General features: G+C 42.7%; 1 protein-coding gene across 1 annotated transcript in view; it reads right to left on the reverse strand.

Moving 5' to 3' along the window:
* The window catches only part of brd7 (bromodomain containing 7), a 27,292-nt gene extending 10,347 nt beyond the window's left edge, over positions 1 to 16,945 (reverse strand). The window contains exons 1-12 of the mRNA XM_063188549.1: positions 16,837 to 16,945; positions 15,951 to 16,150; positions 15,725 to 15,842; positions 15,524 to 15,581; positions 15,246 to 15,390; positions 14,576 to 14,686; positions 11,380 to 11,561; positions 8,514 to 8,640; positions 7,559 to 7,634; positions 7,067 to 7,174; positions 4,598 to 4,733; positions 2,699 to 2,810 (exon numbers count right to left, since the gene is read on the reverse strand). Coding sequence (XP_063044619.1) covers positions 2,699 to 2,810; positions 4,598 to 4,733; positions 7,067 to 7,174; positions 7,559 to 7,634; positions 8,514 to 8,640; positions 11,380 to 11,561; positions 14,576 to 14,686; positions 15,246 to 15,390; positions 15,524 to 15,581; positions 15,725 to 15,842; positions 15,951 to 16,150; positions 16,837 to 16,885 — 1,422 coding nt within the window. The 5' untranslated portion in view covers positions 16,886 to 16,945. The remainder of the gene's footprint in view (positions 1 to 2,698; positions 2,811 to 4,597; positions 4,734 to 7,066; positions 7,175 to 7,558; positions 7,635 to 8,513; positions 8,641 to 11,379; positions 11,562 to 14,575; positions 14,687 to 15,245; positions 15,391 to 15,523; positions 15,582 to 15,724; positions 15,843 to 15,950; positions 16,151 to 16,836) is intronic.
* Positions 16,946 to 20,051: the final 3,106 nt, after the last annotated feature.

Below are 20,051 nucleotides of genomic sequence, written 5' to 3' on the forward strand. Positions count from 1 at the left end.
TTTGCTCGTTCTGTGAATGCAAACTGGTAATATTGTATTAAAAGTTTTTATACACTTAATAGAAGTATGTATGGTGTGCCCTCAATTCCTGATAATGTTCTACTATTTTCTACTTGTGATTATCATTTCTTTACTCTGAACGCTTTGGCATAACGCCCACTGAAATATACAGTGGTGAGGCCAGCAGTAGCCTGGCCGCAGACTCCTTCTGGCATTGAGAGTATTGCTGGCCAGTTACGTCATAGCGAATCTGAAGTTCACAATACAGTCAGTCGGTGTTGTTGGCTAGCTTGTTCACTTTGTCTGCTACAAGTGGATTTCATAACGAAACTAAGAGCATTCTCAAAGTTGGATTTCCAAGAGGAAAATATGTGATAAAGAATGGAGGACCGACAGAGCTGAAGGGTTTGCTACTGCAGGTGACGGTCAGAAGGTTATAACTACCCGATCGTTTCAAAGTGAGTGGTACAACAGAAACTATTTTTTGTTTCCCCTGTGTCTTGTTTGCAACCGGCGAGAATGTGTGGAAGACCATTCGCATGGAATTGTACGACTTAACAATTTACTAAGGACTAAGGAGCCTCACGAAACACAAATCCTCGCGGCTACTCATATTCATATTCAATGCCAAATTGCTTTGGACGTTTGGGGCGTCTCGAATAGATGTGGCTTTGGATGGACAGCACCGGCTAAAGTAACGTTAGCATGCGCAACGCCAAAGTGAAGGAAAAGAGCGGCGCATGGACCTGATGTACGAGGTTAAGGTAAGATCAGTGTTTCCTATGTGTGTGAAGCCTGTGTTTAAGAATCCGCCGTGATTCTGTCTGGTGTGGTGGTAGCTTTTGTGATCTGAACAGGATTCTCATGTGCCCTGTAACTGTTTGTAAAGTTGAGTAGGCTACAGGGTGCCGTTGAGGTAAATCAAATATACCCGTGTAACTACAAGACTCTGATCTAATTCCAAAGTGTAGGCATAACATAAAGGACAGTCCCAAAATATTTGGTGACCATATCGAAGCTTGTGTAGTAATCTCTGTTTAAATGTTGACATTCGCTTCCTGCCACACCTTTGTCCCACATCGTTTGCCGTAGCCTCGTACAAGTAGATGTAGGCCTACATTTGCACGAGAATCCGGTGCTCATCACAAAAGCTATCACACCAGTTTGTTCGCCGTGGTGCTCAGCGGTCTATATGACACCATGTTTTGAATCCTGTGTGTGTGTGTGTGTGTGTGTGTGTCTTCCATTGAGCATCCGCCGTGATGTGGTTTAGGCTATGTGAGACCACTGTTTGAATCCTGTGTGTGTGAGAGCAGTGGGCTGTGAAGGAGCGTACACTCTTCACTACTCTCCCCTCCTCCTCTCCTCTCCTCTCCTCTCCTCTCCTCTCCTCTCCTCTCCTCTCCTCTCCTCTCCTCTCCTCTCCTCTCTTTTCCCATCTCCTCTCCTCTCCTCTCCTCTTCCCTCTAATCCTCTCCTCTTCTCTCTTCTCCTCTCCTCTTCTCTCTTCTCCTCTCCTATCCTCTTCTCTCTTCTCCTCTCCTATCCTCTTCTCTCTTCTCCTCTCCTCTCCTCTCCTCTCCTCTCCTCTCTCTTCTCCCCTCTCCTCCTCTCTCATCTCCTCTCTCCTCTCCCCTTCTCTCCTCTCCTCTCCTCTCCTCTCCTCTCCTCTTCTCTTCTCTCCTCTCCACTACTCTCCTCTCCTCTCCTCTCCTCTGCTCTGCTCTGCTGTCCACATTGGTGCTGAGTGGTTTATGTGAGACCACTGTTTGAATCCTGTGTGTGTGTGTGTGTGTGTGTGTGTGTGTGTGTGTGTGTGTGTGTGTGTGTGTGTGTGTGTGTGTGAGGGAGAGAGAGAGATCTAATAGCATTTTCTCTGCGGAAATGCAGTATGTCAAAATATGTAGGCCTACCTTATGTTAAGAAAGCTGCTACGACATATGGAACTTGTCGGTAGGCCTATTTGGCAATTATTTATTTGAAAATCTGATATTGAAAAAGTTGCCTCACCAGCCATAAATCCCAGCGCACGTCACTGCTCTATACATAGCCCCATCGGCTTATATGTTGGCTCTGGGATGCGCGGTAAAGTTGTCTGAATAAAAAAATATATCGCCTATAATGGGTGAACCAGCTATCGAAATGAGAGAGGGTTAGCCGTTTCTGGCAACGTTTGCCAAGTTGTAAGTTGCGTTGCCTGGTAATATTTAGGCTCTTGAATATCCGTCAATGAGAGTTTCCCAGGGTGGCTTCATTACAGCCCCAAAGGATGTGTCGTACAGTATCTATGCATGTGTTTTCGCAAAACATTTAGTCAACGAGCATCATGCCTCTTCAAGGATGAGCAATGCAGTGACTTGACACCACTCCGCACTTAGCAGCGAGCGTCACTGAGCTCTCAACAGTTTCACGCCTGCACTCGAGAGACATGGAGACAGAGAGACAGGCGGCCATTCAGGTAGTCTAGCCGAGTGGTGTGTGTGTGTGTGTGTGTGTGTGTGTGTGTGTGTGTGTGTGTGTGTGTGTGTGTGTGTGTGTGTGTGTGTGTGTGTGTGTGTGTGTGTGTGTGTGTGTGTGTGTATGTGTGTATGTGTGTGTGAGTGAGTGTGAGTGTGTGAGTGAGTGAGTGGGTATGGGATATGTCTAGCAGAGTGCTGGTGTGAGTGAGTGGGTATTATGGGATGTGGTGGTCTCTTACCGCCTCTGCCTCCTTCAGAGTCTTGGAGTGCTGACCATTAGTCAGAGCGTCCAGCATGCGGTCGCCAAGACGACTCATGTGTTCATCCGACCTGGACAGGAAGTCAGCCATGCTGAGGACAGAGGAGAGAGAGAGAGAGAGAGAGAGAGAGAGAGAGAGAGAGAGAGAGAGAGAGAGAGAGAGAGAGAGAGAGAGAGAGAGAGAGAGAGAGAGGGGAAGATAGAGAGATAGAGAGAAGCAGAGAGAGACAGAGAAAGAGAAAGAGCGAGAGCGAGAGAGAGAGAAAAATCAAGATCAAAATTGAAGATCGTTTTTAGTTTTAACTGTACAATTCTTCTTAACAATCTGTTACAACCTTACCCCTCACACTTTCATTTGATGAGAAACTCATTAGGAAGTGTAAAGACAGAGTGACAAGTGAGGAGGGGGAAGGGATCAAAGAAAAATGAGATATGGAAGGAAGCCCGTTAATAAAGGAAGAGAACTGAGGAGGAGAGATCAAGTGGAGGAAGAGAAAGTGGAGTGATGCGATGGAGGACAACAGAGAGAACAGGAGAGAGAGAGAAAAGGAGTCAGGAAAAGAAGTGATGAATTGCAGGAAAGGAAGAGAGAGAGAGAGAGAGAAAAATAAAGTGAGAAAGAAAGAAAGAAAGAAAGAAAGAGAGAAAGAGAGAAGAGAAAGAAAGAAAGAGAGAAGAGAAAGAAAGAAAGAGAGAAGAGAAAGTGAGAAGAGAAAGAGAAAGAAAGAAAGAAAGAAAGAAAGAAAGAGAGAGAGAGAGAGAAGGGAGAGAGAGAGAGAGAGAGAGAGAGAGAGAGAGAGAGAGATGCAGCAGCGAGTTCATGACCGCGATGACAGGCGGTGGGAAAGCGGGTTTATTTTTGCTTGTTAACATTAGCGAGTGGCCGTCTGGCCGGGGAAGGCCCTTGTGTTGCGCACATGAGTGATGAGGCAAGCGTGCAGCAGGGAACAGCTCAGCATGTTTACATTCGCACAGGAAGTCACTCACTGCTGCTGCTGCTCTTGCCCAGTGGAGGAACAATTACACACAGGGCCCTAGGACAAAACACAGACAGCCCCCCCCCCACCATACAGCCTGCCAAGGTCATAATAAAGCCCCTCCACAAATAGGTAAGGGCTGTGGGCCCAGGGGCAAATGACCTGCTTGCATCCTCCTATAGGTACACCCCTGCTCTTGCCCACTGCAGAGAACAGAGAGAAAGGAGCCGAGCCTACTAGCCTGATTATCATCCACTTTCAAATCTCTTTCAAACTTGGTCTGACCAAGAGCGTAACAAATAACATTTCCCAAATGGCATGGTTGACCCACCTCCCTTAGTTTGCTACTGGTTGTTTGCTTCCCAACAAAGTGGGAGGAGTTTTTCTGGGGCTCGATTAATTGAAAGGAGCCGGGCCTACTGCCTCACACACATGCACGGACGCATGTGCAAACATAGTTACTCAGTGTCGAAAGAAGAGTTGGGCCTACTGCCTGCAGTAGCCTCGCACGCACGCACGCAGAGCTATTCAGTGCTGAGAGAGAAGCCTTGGGCCTACTGCCTGAGGTAACACACACACACACACACACACACACACACGCACGCACGGCTATAACGGTATGTGCCACACACACCACTGAAGATTGAACAACACACCCGTACATGCACCACACCAGTGTACAACTCCAAAACTCCAGGAAAAGAAAACATGAGTCAGTCAATCCAAGTGACCACTTCACTAGTGCGTCACTGACCAACCCCATGGATGACCTGAAACAACAGGGCCGTCTTTGAAGCCCAAATCTTCCCCTTAGTCTAACCTCTCCCCAAAAAGCCGCGCTGTATTGCTCTTTAATCCGGCGGACTAGCGGCGGGGCTTCTTCCTTAGCCACACGTGCATACCTGTCAGAGCCCTGCGAGCTGGATTCCTCTCCATAGAAGGAGTAGAGGAGGTCCGACTCCTCCTTGGAGATGCTGGAGAAGGTGGAGTCGTAGGCCGGACCGTAGGAGGTGAACGGCCCGTAGTTCAAGTAGGCCACTACAGAGAGAGAGAGAGAGAGAGAGAGAGAGAGAGAGAGAGAGAGAGAGAGAGAGAGAGAGAGAGAGAGAGAGAGAGAGAGAGAGAGAGAGAGAGCAGAGTGGGGGGTTAGCGGAGGTTAGTGAGGCAGGGGTGACTGACTGGCAGAGGAGTAGCCACGCACAAACGAGAAATATTATATAGTAGTGTTTCTCAAGACGCCTTCTGGGGAGCTCTAGGGGGTCGTTGAGAAGGATACAGCTGAGAGGAGGCAGTGCTTAGTAGTTGCCATTGAATGAGGGGTTGTCAGGCTTGGAATGAGGTCAAGGTGGCGTTGGGAAGCTTGTGATAAGGCCAAGGGGGCGTTTGTTCAAAATAGGTTGAGAATAACTGTTCTAGAGGAAGAACACCCTGTGAAGGAAGTGAGCACAGTGAGGAGTTAAGCGTGGAGGGTCACAAAGTGTTGGGAACATGCTGTGGACGAGGGAAAGAGAGTAAGACGTAGTGCCGAATTGGCCTGAATATAAGACAAGATTTTTGTTCTAAAAAAAATAGTGATTTAAAAAGGGGGAGGGGTTGTGGTATTTTCGCAGAATAGACTAAATAGTGCCAAAATAATGTTCTTACTTAAAGGAGTACACTTTTTTGAACATTAAGGCCATTTTCTGAGTGGTCTGCAATGTTTTAGAGTCCCCCTCACCATTTATTTCATGTTTGCTGCAGTCTCTGTTATTTGGCTGATTTGGATTTTATCTCAACCAGCTTTAGAATGGCTGTCTATGAGCACCTGCAACTCTGTTCTTAAAATAACCTTAAAAATTTGTTTTCGAAAGTCTACAGCTCACAAAGTGGTTAGGTGTGTTCACCAGCTGTCCCTAACAAGTTTCAAGGCGAAATATGGCTTCTGTCCTTTTTTAATTGCCATTTTGTGAAAGAAAGTGAAAGTGAAAGTGAAACTTAATTTACAAATTGCTACATAAAACACACATAAAACACGACAGATGCCATATTTCGCTACAAAAATTGTTAAGGAACACCAGTGAATACTGCTGAACACTTGGTGAGTTGCATATTCTTGAAAACAGATGTTAAAGGTGATTTTAAGAACAGAGTTGCAGGTGCCCATAGACGGCCATTCTAAAGCTGGTTGAGATCAAATCCAAATCAGCCAAATAACAGAGACTGCAGCAAACGTGAAATAAACGGTGAGGGGGACTCTAAAACATTGCAGACCACTCAGAAAATGGCCTTAATGTTAAAAAAAGTGGACTTCTCCTTTAACCTGAATGAATCAGGCACTATCCTTCACAACAATGCCACAACACTAAATAATAGAGAAGTCACAAGATTGTTTTGTCCACATCAAGGGTGCGTTTCTCGAAAGCGTAGTTAGCCAATAAGTAACTTGGGTAGTTGCCAATGGTAAATTAAATTGCAAACAACAAAGTAGCTGACAGTTGGCATCTATGGTTTCGAGAAATGCACCCCAAATTTGCAGATTCCAACCTCTTGTCGTTATGAATGTTGCACAGCGTGGTGTGGAAACTAAAGACCTTGTGGAGAAAAAACACCAGTCAATCGCAAGTCCCCATGATACGATACGATAGTCGGCCGTAGGAACAATGCATCGATACATACCAATTATTATTTAGACCCCTAGTCGTTGCTCTGCTTTTATTTGTTCGGTTTTGACAGTCTCATCAGGAAAGCTTTGGTTGTTTTCTCTGGTCACCTGACAGCACCAGTTGAAACGGACTGAAATTGCAAATTGACGAATCACCTGTAAGTTTTGGATGCTGTCGTCAGGGATTCAATAATCATCTGTGTGCACAAGAGAGCGGTGCCTGCCTGGTTGCCTAACGCCGAAGTGAGAAAAGCATCTTCGTGCTCATCGAAGAGGATTCATGGAAACTATTCTGGGAAATGTGTATCATGATTCATAAACAGCATTTTGACACAAGAAGTGTACCTATGAAACAAAATGTTGGTCTTGAAAAAACCTTTTCCCCAAAGACTGAACCTGGAAAGTCTTATATTCGGCCAACAGGCAGGTACATACATACAAAAAGATGTTATGGGGCAGGTACAGACAAGAGAGGGCACAAATGGTGATTGTGGGCATCTGAGCCACAGCTGAGAACACCATGCTCAGGCCAGTGCTCATATGTCAACAAAACAAGCACAAACAATACACAAGTCCCTAACAAAGCGCTGTGTGCCCGCCCGCCACGTCCACACGTTTCCATAGTAACTTATCAGGCCAAGGACTTATCAGGCCAATGCTTATGGCCTGCGTCACTAAATACTAGTGATCAAACACGGCCACAAGACAGATGAGCTGGCCAGTCCTTTACCTGGTGAGATCCTGTTCCTCTTGTCCTCCTTGAACCCTTGGAGGGTGTTGACGCCGCTCTGCAGCCGGCCCGACATCATGCCAAGCTTAACAGGGCAGAAGCCTGGATCTGGGAAGTGGACGAGAATAAAAAAAAACATGTTTTTTTTACTTTATTGTACCTTTATTTAACTAGGGAACAAACTCACATGTACATACAGTAGAAATCTCTTTTTCAAGTGAGCCCATGTCACATTCTGAGATGACACACAAGGTTCAAATTATACTTTAGTCCCTCTTGCTAAAAATGGTCATATGAGAATAAATTTACCATTGACACGTCTTCCATCCATTAACACAAAACACACACATTAATGACACGCTATCTGTACAATCGGTCACGCACACGCACACAGAGCGCAATAGGTAGTCAGCCTCCACAAAATAATAGAACAACACATCCCTCAACAACAACAACAGCAATGCATGAAGACAACTTCTCCACACCACATACCTCCAGCACTCAGGTCGACCGGATTTAGGATAGCCAGGGATGTGGATCCATCCTGCTTTCTCCTCTCAAACTCCAGCTGTGCAGGGAAACACACAAAGACAGACACATGCTCGGCTGCCGTATATGGGACATAATACCAATGAACTCAGTTACGCGGTAATAAATACATAACGAAATAAGAGGTGTGCAAATAAAAAAATAATTGCAAGCCTAACTGCAGACAAATAACAGCATGCCAAGAAATCAAACATTTGGAAACACAGGTTTAATAGATGTAATACCATAATCATAAAATTCACACCATGCTGCTCATTTCCAACTCGTGCTCAGTAATTTCAGTGGAAGCAAATTATACATCTCTAAGCACTAAAATCTGAGAGAACGCATGCATGCACGCACACACTACATTTCCCAAGACAACCTTACATGTTGTTATCCATGTTCTACATATGTGATATAGTTGAGACAGGTTTATCCCAGCTAGCTTTTCCATCATGCTTTCAAGTGTTCCAAGACTTGCTTCCCATAAGATTTTGCCCGATTCTGCCACTTTAGGCACCTCACAGTAATACTACACAGTATGGTGCTACAGGATCTGAAGTGTTTGGGTTGGATTACAGAATGCACATCCACCTGCTGCTCTTAGTTTGAGTTTGTCGAGAGTAGACAAAGCTTCTTACCTCCTTGTTTCACGACACAGTATCGTGACTGTGTATCGTAATTTCTCGGTTCAATATAATATTGTTACAGCCCTAGTAGCCTCTTATAGCCTAATCTACCTGTAAACTATCCATTTTTATTCAAAATATTGTGAGGAAAAAAGCTAATTAATTAATTTTTAAGAAGATACATTTAAAAAATCGTGGGGTGTATCGAACCATAGGCCAAAAACCGTGATACGAACCAAATCGTGAGTTGAGTTTACTGTATCGTTACGTCCCTATACACCACGTACCTCCACCTGCAGCTCTCGGTTGGAGAGTTTATGTCCCGACTCCTCGATGATCTTGCGGATCTCCTGCAGATCCTTCTCCGCCTGAGAGACCGCTTTCTGCACCTCATCCTTGGAATCTTTGTCATGCCTGAAGTAGGTTGATTATGAAGAGTTTCGTTATACAATGATGCAGGCACCATTTTATTACTTCTGCATTTTATCATTGGAAATAACTGTTCAAACATGTGCAAATTCTTGCCATACAAATATTTTGAGAACGTACTTTTTAAACCCATACAAAATGCATTTTGCAATGCAATACAATGGAATGCCCAATTAAAAAATGTGTATTTCCCAAAACCAAATATGATAAACCATATACGTAATTTTGGGTCAAAGACGAAACAGGGTTTTCAGGACTTCAAAAAATAAAACTGTTCCCTGACACCATTCTTCAACTTTTTTGGGTACATTGGAGTGTAGAGTGATTAAGTTTATTATTTTCTGTTCAGAAAATAGTAAGGAACATGCAGTTTTACCCCATTTTAACCCATACAATGTCATTCAGTGTAATACGGTGTTAAACAGTTGATAATGCAAAAAACATATAGATGACGTTAAAAAACTGAAATAAGCTACATAACATAGTAAAGGGCTATATTTAAGGCCTTCGTCAAACATTTCTAGTAATAGGCTACAACTTAGGCCTAAAACAATAAAAAAAGAAAATGTTGTCTGTTAACCTGCATATTTTGGGGATTGTGACTTAGGGTGTTCTGATAATTCATGTAACTTCCAAAATCCCAGAATCTACCCAGTAATATGGTTGCTACATGGTAATAACAAGGTTATAATGGAAATAACAATAAAAGTCAAAATTTCAAGTAGTATCATCATATTATTGTATCTTATAGTAATATTGCAACTTATATTGCCGTTTTGATTCTTAATATACAACTATGAACTGATGACACTGAATGAAATGGCCCTTACACTGCATGTCACTGGATGACATCTCTTACACTGAAGGACGACCAAATACTTTTCACCTTATTTTTACCTTTTTACAAGCACACAGTCACCTACATGAAACAATGACTTTGACCCACTATGTTTGCTATGCCTATTTAGAAAATATGCTTGTTTGGATGAATATCTGAGTATAAAAGTATTTTTTGACATTTCACTGAATGACATCTGTTTTTGTGGACGCTGTTACCACAAGATAAAAATACAGAATTTTCGACTATTGAAGAACAAGACTCTCCCTTTGCATCATCACTTAAGGGGTCCCTATGGGTCCTTTTGATGATGTCACATATTGTTGTGTCACTATCACTTTTTATTATGATTTAAAAGCACCATGTTGATCTTATTACACTGAATGATATCTAAGGAATTGAAAATCCGGACAAAAGTCCCCAGATGATTTGAATATCAAAACAAAATGGTAATGAAACCTGCTTTTAATACAATAACAAGAACAATTCTAGAATTATGCCCAGAGAGTGAAAAAAGAATTTTGTTCGTCATTTTGCATAATTATTCAAGGATGTTTTGATGATTTTTAAGTTCGGACCATTACACTGAATGACATTTTTGCACTTTATGAGATTATTTCACACATACATTGACAATTATTTTTCTTTAAATGTTACTGGAATGAGAAACCAGACTATGCTGTTTATCAGCATAACATTCAAAATTCATTAATTTACTTTTTTGATAGTTAAATGAGTGCGGAACAAAAAAAATGCACGTCTCGTCTTTGACCCTTTTGCAATGAAGCTCTTCAAATATACAACTGCTCATTATGGTCAAATGTAGTTAGTTTTGTCTGAATGAGACTTACACAACAAAGGGAGGGAGAGGGAGACAAAAGGTCATGATGTTCAAATGAGGATAATTGTAGTGTGCCAGTAACACGTGTTCTCCAACGCTACATCTAACATGAAAACCACTTTCAAGATTCTTCCAACTCTACTTTCTAACAAGAAAACCACTTTCAAGATTCCAATCTTGGCTTTATAAGTTGGAGGTTGCCCAAGGTCAAAGGCACTTCAAAACAGATGCTTTCTGGGTAAACCGCTCACTTTTCAAGGATACCACTTAGTCCTGGTGTTGAAAAGTATGCTGGGCAGATGGCACGCAAGACCAAAAATGCTCATAGCGAATCCTTTCTTTCTCTCTCTCTCCCAGATTCAATCCCATGGCAGCTCAATGCTGCCTTATTCAGTATTGAAAAGCTATGGGGGGAAGACAGCGCAAGTCCGCCTATATTCCTCACTTCCACACACATACCTACATGACATCACACCCTCATATACCATCACATTCTCAGCTGAGCTTGTAGATTAGATGGGCCTAGCTTCACAGACGTAGCACACATTCTAACTTTATTATGCAGACTTTTAAACAGAGAAAAGTGAAGTGACGCCCATCAGTTTAGAAGGTGCAGGATTCAGTTGCGGTTTCTGTACAAAAAGTGTGCGGATGTTGTACAGAAACAGAGAAAATGTAAAAGTAGACATACTCTTACACTGTATGACCTGATCAGGTGCAGTGGAATAACTAGTATAGAAACTATGTGTATAATAATCATGTAATCACATCACTGAGACTACCTCTACACCACTGTGTTTAAACTAAATACATAGGAGAAGTCATGGAGGACATGTCTGCATCACTATTAAGAGTTGTAATTAGGCCCTGCCGTAGCCAAAACGGCAGGGCACTCGTCTACCACCTGGCTGACCCGGGTTCGATTCCCGGCCCGGATCCTTGGCCGGCCTTCCCCGTCTCTCTTTCCCCACTCACTTCCTGTCACCACCTTCACTGTCCTATCATAAATAAAGTTAAAAAAAACTTGTAATTAAGTCTTGGGCACCTTGCAGCCGCTTTGTTGAGTCCGCCGGAGGACCTGGCTGGGTCTCCAGTGTCCATGGGTGTGGAGCCATCTCGGCTTTGGTCCTGGCTCGAACCTCCTTCCCCATCCCCTGCCTCTCGACCACCATTGCTGTCCAAGTCTGCCATGAACTCTATGCTCTGCTTCAGGCTATCAAGCCTTTCCTGCAAGACCATATTCACCAGCTTGTCAAAAATAAAAAAACTCAGGAAAAGGAACTTGATGTCTACACAGTAGACAGCTACATTTCAAAGCCATTTATTATACAGTGCTGCTACATTTTTTGTAGCAGTGCCATCTGCTGTCTCAAAAATGCCACTGTAGGCTAGTTTTTACAAGTGGGCACGCTCTCTTGTTGGTATGGCATTCACATTTGAATTTACTGCAATTTTGTACCTCATGACCAGGCACGTGCACAGCATAGTTGCCCACGGTGCCCGAGCAATGGCCCTTTTGCCCACATTGGCTGATATTGCCCTTCCAAGGGAGGGGAAAATAATATGGCAATTATAATTTCATATTTCAATATCATTTGATTTCTTTATAATTCATAATTTTGATTGAAGTTTTGTACAATAAAGACTTAAGTCAGTCATACAAATTCATCAGACCCGTCGAGAATGGGCACGAGCGATGTGAGGTATACGCAACAACTCCGGTGGGGAGGGAGAAGGCACGCGACAGGCGCTTGAGCGCCTATAAGAGACACGAAAGATTTTGAAGATGCCTGGGTGTCGGCTAGAGCCCTACACACAGTCTACATATACATCACAATCAACCTCTCTAATACAATGTTGAGTTTAGAACTTTTAGTTATCATACATCTGACAGCCAGCCAGCGCCACGTTTAGGTAGCAAAAAAACCCGACAGCCAGCTGTAGATATGCCTCGGAAAAATAGGCTAAGATTTCATGTTTCAACTGATTTGCTTTGCAATTCGTATTTTTGATTGAAGCTTCCTAAATTAAGTTTAAGTTTTCAAATTCAGATTCACCTGCACCTCGAGAGATAGGCAAAGGGAGGGGCAGCATAAGCGTTGCGGGGGGCACGCGCAGCTCTACATGGGAGGGAGGGGGGAGCAAGCATGCGACCAGGGCAGAGACGCAAAATATGTCGAAGATGTCGTGGGAGTAGAGCGACTGCCCTGACGGCCTGAGGTGAGCTGGAAACATAGCAGACTACACAGTATTAAACTACATGATCACAATTAATGTCTCTTAAAGCCGATCTCGAGTTTAGGACGTTTAGTGATCCTAAATAGCCTAATCTGACAGCCGGTGTGCCACGTTCAGATATTGGGGAAAAACGCAAGCAGTCAACGTTTTACATGGCTCAGGTTGTTTTGTGGAAGGCTAACCCAACTAAGAAACATGCAGATGACATGTCGTTTTATCAAGCAAGAGAGAACTTAAGGGGGTAGGCTAGCTAAAGGAAGCACATCTCTGCAGAGTTGGCTGCGAAAAAAATGAACAGGTGCAGGTGAGGCAGAGAATCTTTTTCAGGATTGTAGAGGTTTGATCTTGGTGAGACCGCTAGGAAAGTGCTTTTTCTTACACTGATATATTCTCCGACCCAAAGATAGCCTACTGTTTCCACTGTCAATGTCCATGTAATTGAAATAAATCCACTCCACATGATAACTGGCGTTTACTGTTCTTCTCAAGACATAGGCCTACAAAATGTGCATGAACTAACTAAAATATCTGTAATGAAAATAAAAGGTTATAAAGTCTGCGAGAAGCTCGGAGCTTCAGAGCAACAGATAAGAACTGGTCGCTCCCACGCCACGGTTCTTTGCGATCTGAAATGAAAGCCGGCTCGTCAATTCTTAAAGCGACAGTACACATTTTTAATATAGGCTACAAAAGACCCAACAAATGACCTAAACCTGTGAATTCTTATTGTTTTAGCTTTCCTATATAATATTCATCATTTTAATCATGGAATATGCCTATTAATGAAATTTCAAATTCAAATTAAATTATCTTTTTAACCATTTTTAAACTATTTCTATTTATTATTATTCTACTTTGGCTGCTACAAGGATTATAAAGATGACAGTGGGTTAATTGATTAAGCATCCTCATATTTAGCCTATTAATTTACTCATCATTTCATTTCATTTAAGATGAGGATGACTCAGAGCCACAGACCTCTGCACATAGGGCAGGTAGGCATAAGACTGATCATCTCTGTGACTGATACAGGTTTAAAAACTATCAAGGCTTTTTCTCATAATTTCATTTAATTTAGGGGCAGCCACATACCACACATGAGGAAATGTGGATCAGGAGACATTTAGGGCAGGTGGGCATAAGGCTGATCATCTCTGATATGATTAATTGTTTAAAAACTAGCATTTTATATCATATGATACGCATATTCAAGATACTATACAATAAAATAATATTAATAATTATGACAATAATATACTACTTCTACTACTACTACTAAAAATAATAATACCCATGGTGCAGTTTCCTAAAAATTCTGAAGGCCGCTCATTGTTGATGGGTTATTATTTTTTTTCTTTTGGGGGGGGGGTTTGCCCTTTCTTCAGGTTAGAGCAACTGCCCTTTGAGATTCCTGTGCACGTCCCTGCTCATGAAGGAACCAATGAATCATTGGCGGTGCAGCAGAAAAGGTTAATCCAGGCAACTCCAAGTTGACAAAGAGGAAGGGATTTAAAATGCCTTAATGTATGGCTAAATCATGATTAGAAGAGCCAACATGTTTCGACCTTCAGGGCCTAGTCTCTAGACCAGGGATGGGCAACTGGAGGCCACATGCGGCCCACCTCCACACTGAGTGAGGCCCGTAGACAAACACAATTTTATTTAGTGCCAGCATTACAGTAAACGTGAGTATTTTGCTCTTTCTTTAAAACTAAATATTTTGTCCTGATTGTTTATCAAGGACATCATGTTAGAATGCCATGCTTTAATAAACATTCAGCTATAAATTTACAACAAAAAGTTTATTTTGTAGCTTCTCTCGTGGTTAAAGTGCGTGGTCACGTGGCCCTCTGATGGTGGCCATAAAATGTGTTGGCCCTTTTTATCAAGAAATTTGCCCATCCCTGTTCTGGACAAAGGTGCATCACCTCACCTATATAGTGACATCAGGGTCATGCGAATCACAAGAGCTGTTGGTCATATTGTATAAACTGAGGTCTTACCGGACTTAAAATCTTGAGGCCCGAGTGGAGTAGCTTCTTGGCTGCCCTGTAGTAGATGGTGTCAGGCTTGTTGTAGTTCATGGCATTCTCACACATCAGCTTGAAATCAGCCTATGCAGTACAAAAAAAACACACAATATGACAAACTAAGTACGTATGAAAGATCTTTCCCGTAAACACATACGAAATACATTACAGAATGAGCAATCTACTTCTCAATCAGAATAAAAGTTGTTGCCATTAACAGCTGCCATTTTACCTCTTAGGTGGTCATCATTATAGAAAAAAATGTTTGACCTCTTAACATTGGAATATTGTGTTCATAAGTCAATGGGACCCGGATCTCTTTAGAGATTCCACGGCACACAAGTAAAATAAAAGCGTATAAATTAAAATTGTAAACTTTCACTAAAATAACTAGGACATGGTTGATAATAGATTTTCTCAATCCATTCTCATGTCACTCAACTAATAAACTCAAAGCAACAATGCACAGGGAGAGCTTGTACCTTTCACGAGTGGATTATAGATTTAAGTTAAGACATGGTAACGACACTTATAATAGGAGTTCTGCATGAAAAGTTGAATGGTGTGTGTGTGTTGATTCCCCTCCATTTTTGGCAATATTGAGCAATATTAACCGCAGTAAAGCCGCAGAAGACATGTGTACCTTCAACTCTACTAACGACTGGTAATATTCCCTCTTGACCTTCTCCTTCATGGTGCTGAAGTCCATGGGCCTGCGGATGACCATGGTGTAGCCGGGGGCGATGAGATCAGTCACGGGGAAACAGAAAAAGGCATTGGGGTCTTTCCTACAGGAAGACACAAAGGTGTAGGTTGACTTAGCAGTGTTGTAAATAATCCACCTCCAATCTATATTTGATTTCAATTTATGTGGTGAGGGACACAAAGTTGTGCCATTCGGCTCCTTGTTCCTCTACAAACCTTTGTAGCTGCCGGATGAGTTGGCTGAGGGCTTCCTGTAAAGGAGTTTGGGGCTTTTCTGTTTGATTGAAAGAAACAAAGAAACAAAAAACAAAAAAACACCATAACGAAATCATAATGTAGGACATAGACATGTAGCAGACAGAAAATGTATTTCATTTCAGAGAGGGTCCCTATTTGAGAAGAAATGGGCCCAACTACCTTCTATCTTTGCCAAAGAGGATATGGGTTTGTCCTGGGACATGTCAGATCGCATAGAAGCCCTGCTGTCTTCCCAATCAGCACCCACAGGGTCTTGTCCTTTCCTCTTTTTGGTCATCTGCGAAGTAATGCAAATGTTACTTAGGGTGTAACATCACTGATGGACTTGAGTTCTGTACTTAGCTCGTAAATAAACAAGACTAATTTAATTAATCGTTCACCGGACCTTTCTCCTTTTATCGTCAATGGGTGATCCGGGGTTGCTTCTGTCTCGATCGTCCTTCTTTTTCTTCTTCTTCTTTTTATCTTTATGCGGCGTAGTGTAATCCACAGACTCTTCGAAGACGTTTTCCACGCTACCACCTCCCGTAGTCACTTCATTCCCCGCCACCTTCAAAACGAGTTTCAATGGTCTCTCGCCGTATTCTGAGGGGGAATGGTTTCAACAATAATACAGGGTTAGTTAGCCGCTGCGCTCCGACTTACAATACACAAACTACCAGCCGCGCATTAAATGTAAGGTGACACAATATGAATAAACTAACAAACGCAAAATAGACAGCAGCACTACTTGTCTTCCCAGGAGCAGCATTAGAGCTCTATGCTTGTAAATGGACAAATTGTGGAAGTTAGCACAGAATGCTAATTGAACCAGCTACATCGTAACGATTAGCCATTGGGCCATGCATATTCATTTTCGTAGATTCTATAGTGTATGGTCAAAATCACAATATTACAGGTACATAGTGGGATATAAATAACACTATGGTAAACACACGACGTAAAAGAAGCATTCACCGAGAGCAGAAACACCGGCTGTTAGCTGGCCACCAAAAATGCTGATAGCGATGGATAACGCGCTGTTATAACTTCAGCTGACCATGACAGATGGCTCGCGCACGCTCCCGAGGCAGCCGCGCCAAGCGCACAATGGTCATATTGGAAGTGTTCAAACTATTAAACTTTAAAATGTAAACCCCAGCTTATATCCAGGTCAGTGGCGGCCGCTGTACCGACGAACGCACGTTAGCTAAGCAATACTACATCTAGGTGTATAAATACGCATATACAGAGTCTTGCATTTGCTAGAAAAGTCTTCTGCACGACCTTACCGTCGTATGTGTGTTTCTCTGATTTATGTTTTTTGTGCTTCTTGCCCATACTTTTTCACTATTACAGCCAAGGCAGGACAGTCTGCTAGACTGGTCTGTTCTTTGTTTTGTTCCAGGATGAACAATCGATTCCATGATACATCAATAGAAGAAACGCCATAGAGTTTTATGCAGCGCCCCTGGTGGTTGGAGTGTGAAGATAAAAGTTATCCTATGTCTGTCAATGGACCATCCTGTATAATCATCAACCCTCTCTTTTATGTAATTGTTGGTGAATATGTTGTATTCTTACAGGAAAAACACTAATCATATTTTACAGATGTGTAAATACGATCATGGGGTTGTTTCTGTCGGTGGTTGTCTAAAACAAGGCAGGCAGTCGATTTTGGATCGATAACAATTTAAGCAAAATGTTGACTCCAAATGACTGTTGACTCCTAAATTTTTAATGTTTATTCTAAGTGGAATATAGGCTATTTTATTGGCGGCGACATGGAATTATTCCTTGACTGTAGTGTAGGCCATCTACCTCTAGGAGGCATAATGGCATTGCTTTTAAAATGTGCATCGCATCGTAAACTGATGATGCATGTCCTGGGCCCTGTTGAGGAAATCAAAGGCCACCTCACTTATTTTGTTCTAGAAATGTCTGGTCACTTTTGTTTGGTGTCCTAGTTTTAACCTAGGCCTACATGAAAGTCTGCAGAGAATTGCCAGTCGAACAAATTGGATTTACAGTTTCTTTGCAATGATTTTTTTTTTTCTGTATAATCTTTTCACCCCAGAGAGAGAGAGCCTTTGAAGAAATCTATGATAAATCCTTGTCATTTCAGACCATGCGGCACACGGTGCTATGTTCTCTATTGACAACAGAAACACTAACTGGCTTTGTGGAGGCCGGGACTAACAGCAGGAGGACCTGGCTCAATAGACAAAAAAAACATCGGTTCCTGTCTCTTGTCCTCTTCAAACCTGATATGCTCTGTTAAATCGGTACACATTGTTGGGCCCGATGAATGACAGATGTTTTATTCATGCACAAAAAAGATAGTGAGCATTCTTTTGAAGCGCATTCCAGGTTTTATGAAGAGGTGAGGGATGAGGGGGCCACAGATCCAGCTCTCATATTCAACATTTTTTGGAACGAAAAGAAAAGAGACAGACTCTCACTCTGTCATTCCTGCCATTCCTCCTCTCATATGCTCCGACTGTTTTCCAGCAGAATGATAGCTCTGTTTAATGTATCACATTTCAGCCATGCCAAGAAGCATCCATCTGCATGCCAGCACAGACACATTCTTTTGCATATTTTTTTTTCTTCTTTTAAAAACGGGGACCCACAAATGGTAACAAAAACATAATAATCCTCATTCCCATATTTCTGCAAGCCTAATTTTAAAGTAATCACATTCACTTTTTTTTTACATCTAGCAGTAAATATTCAAACAAAGTATCGCGTCTGGAACCCACTATAAAGTACAAAAGGCCTCTTGTTTAAAAAAAAAAAAGGTTGGTTGGGTCTGAGGCACAGTATGATTTACGTTCCTGTCATATGGAGAGCCTTTAGATCTGCTTCATCTCAAACTCGTAACTGTCTGTGTCTGGTGCTCGTGGACTACACATAGTACGGGGGCCTTTCATCAGCTAAATGAGGAATCTGTTATCTGTCAGGACTCTGGAGCTGGTACTGTATTCCACGCCATCACACGGCTTGAAAGCATCCATATTTACTTTAGCCCCAGTATGGACATTTTCAAAACATCACAAGCTGCCAGGATAGATTTGTGAGGATTTCAGCTCGTTCTCTCTCTCATCATCAAGCAGCCCAAAACTAACAATACCACACATTGGGCTGCTGCTAATTTTTAGAGACATTTTCACAATATTTCTTTTGCAGGAATGTGCAGTATATCAGTCGGTTCCTTTGAGTTGCAATCACAAGATGACATACAGGGAGAGCAGAGTTCACTTTGTGTAAATGATGAAATTAAACCTTTGGATGTTGGAATGATGTGAATATGAATAATACTTTTTAAAAATCCAGTTTCCCTGTTCTGTTTTCTATCAGTGTTCACCACTCAAGCTATACAGGGCAGTCATTGGTAAGTGGTTAGAGCGTCAGACTTGTAGCCCAAAAGTTGCCGGTTGGACTGGGGGTAGTAATTAACCAGTGCTCTCCCCCATCCTCCTCCATGACTGAGGTACCCTGAGCATGGTACCGTCCCACCGCACTGCTCCCTTGGGGCGCCATTGGGGGCTGCCCCCTTGCACGTCTGAGGCATAAATGCATTTTTATTGTGTGCAGTGTGCAGCGAACACTTGTGTGCTGTGGAGTGCTGTGTCACAATGACAATGGGAGTTGGAGTTTCCCAGTTGGGCTTTCACTTACACAGTGTAACTGCAAACACCCTTGTGCAACTACTGTGGTTCGCATCTGTGTTAGGCCTTGCAATATAAGCTACCATCAGAGGGAGTAGAGAGAGAGAGGTTCCATTGGCCCATTGTTTCCTGGTTCTATTATGGCCCCCCTTAGGCAGACCTAGGCAGACCTAAGGACTGTTCTATTCATTGTAGGAGCATTATGACACGGCCCTTTAGGCAGACCGGAACCTGGTCGCGTTAGGTGCCCATAGAAACCTATTATGTTGGCATATCTCTATACTTAAAGAATCTCTGCTACCATCTCTTGCAAAAGTGGTCATCCCTAGATCATCAGGAATTTTCTGCTCTGTCATTGCCTATTCACGTCTTGTGCTGCGCTGCCAATAAACAATGAGAAAGCCCTAAGGAAACAGCTGACCCTACGAAATCATTATAGCACTCCCACAGTGCTTTGCAGGGCTGGTGCTAGGCATTGGCAGACCGGGAGGGTACCGATGTTCCCCGGGTCCTATGTTCCCTGGGTCCTATGTTCCCCTGTCTTTGTATGGGACCGGGGAACTTAGGACCCTTTTTTATAAAAAAGGGTTCTATGTTCCCTGCATTGTATGTTTCAGAGTTTTCAAATTGTGCCCTTCCCAAAACCATCCCTAAACCTAACCTGTCAGGAAAACCTCAACCTGCGCTTTGCCATGCGGCAGCAGTCTACTTGGAAGCAGCGGGGAACATAGAACCCTTTTTTGAAAAAAAAGGGTCCTAAGTTCCCCGCATTGTATGTTTCCGAGTTTTCAAATTGTGCCCTTCCCAAAACCATTCCTAAACCTAACATGTAATGC

Source organism: Engraulis encrasicolus, chromosome 22, assembly GCF_034702125.1.
Source record: "Engraulis encrasicolus isolate BLACKSEA-1 chromosome 22, IST_EnEncr_1.0, whole genome shotgun sequence".
In the NCBI taxonomy this organism is placed as follows: domain Eukaryota; kingdom Metazoa; phylum Chordata; class Actinopteri; order Clupeiformes; family Engraulidae; genus Engraulis; species Engraulis encrasicolus.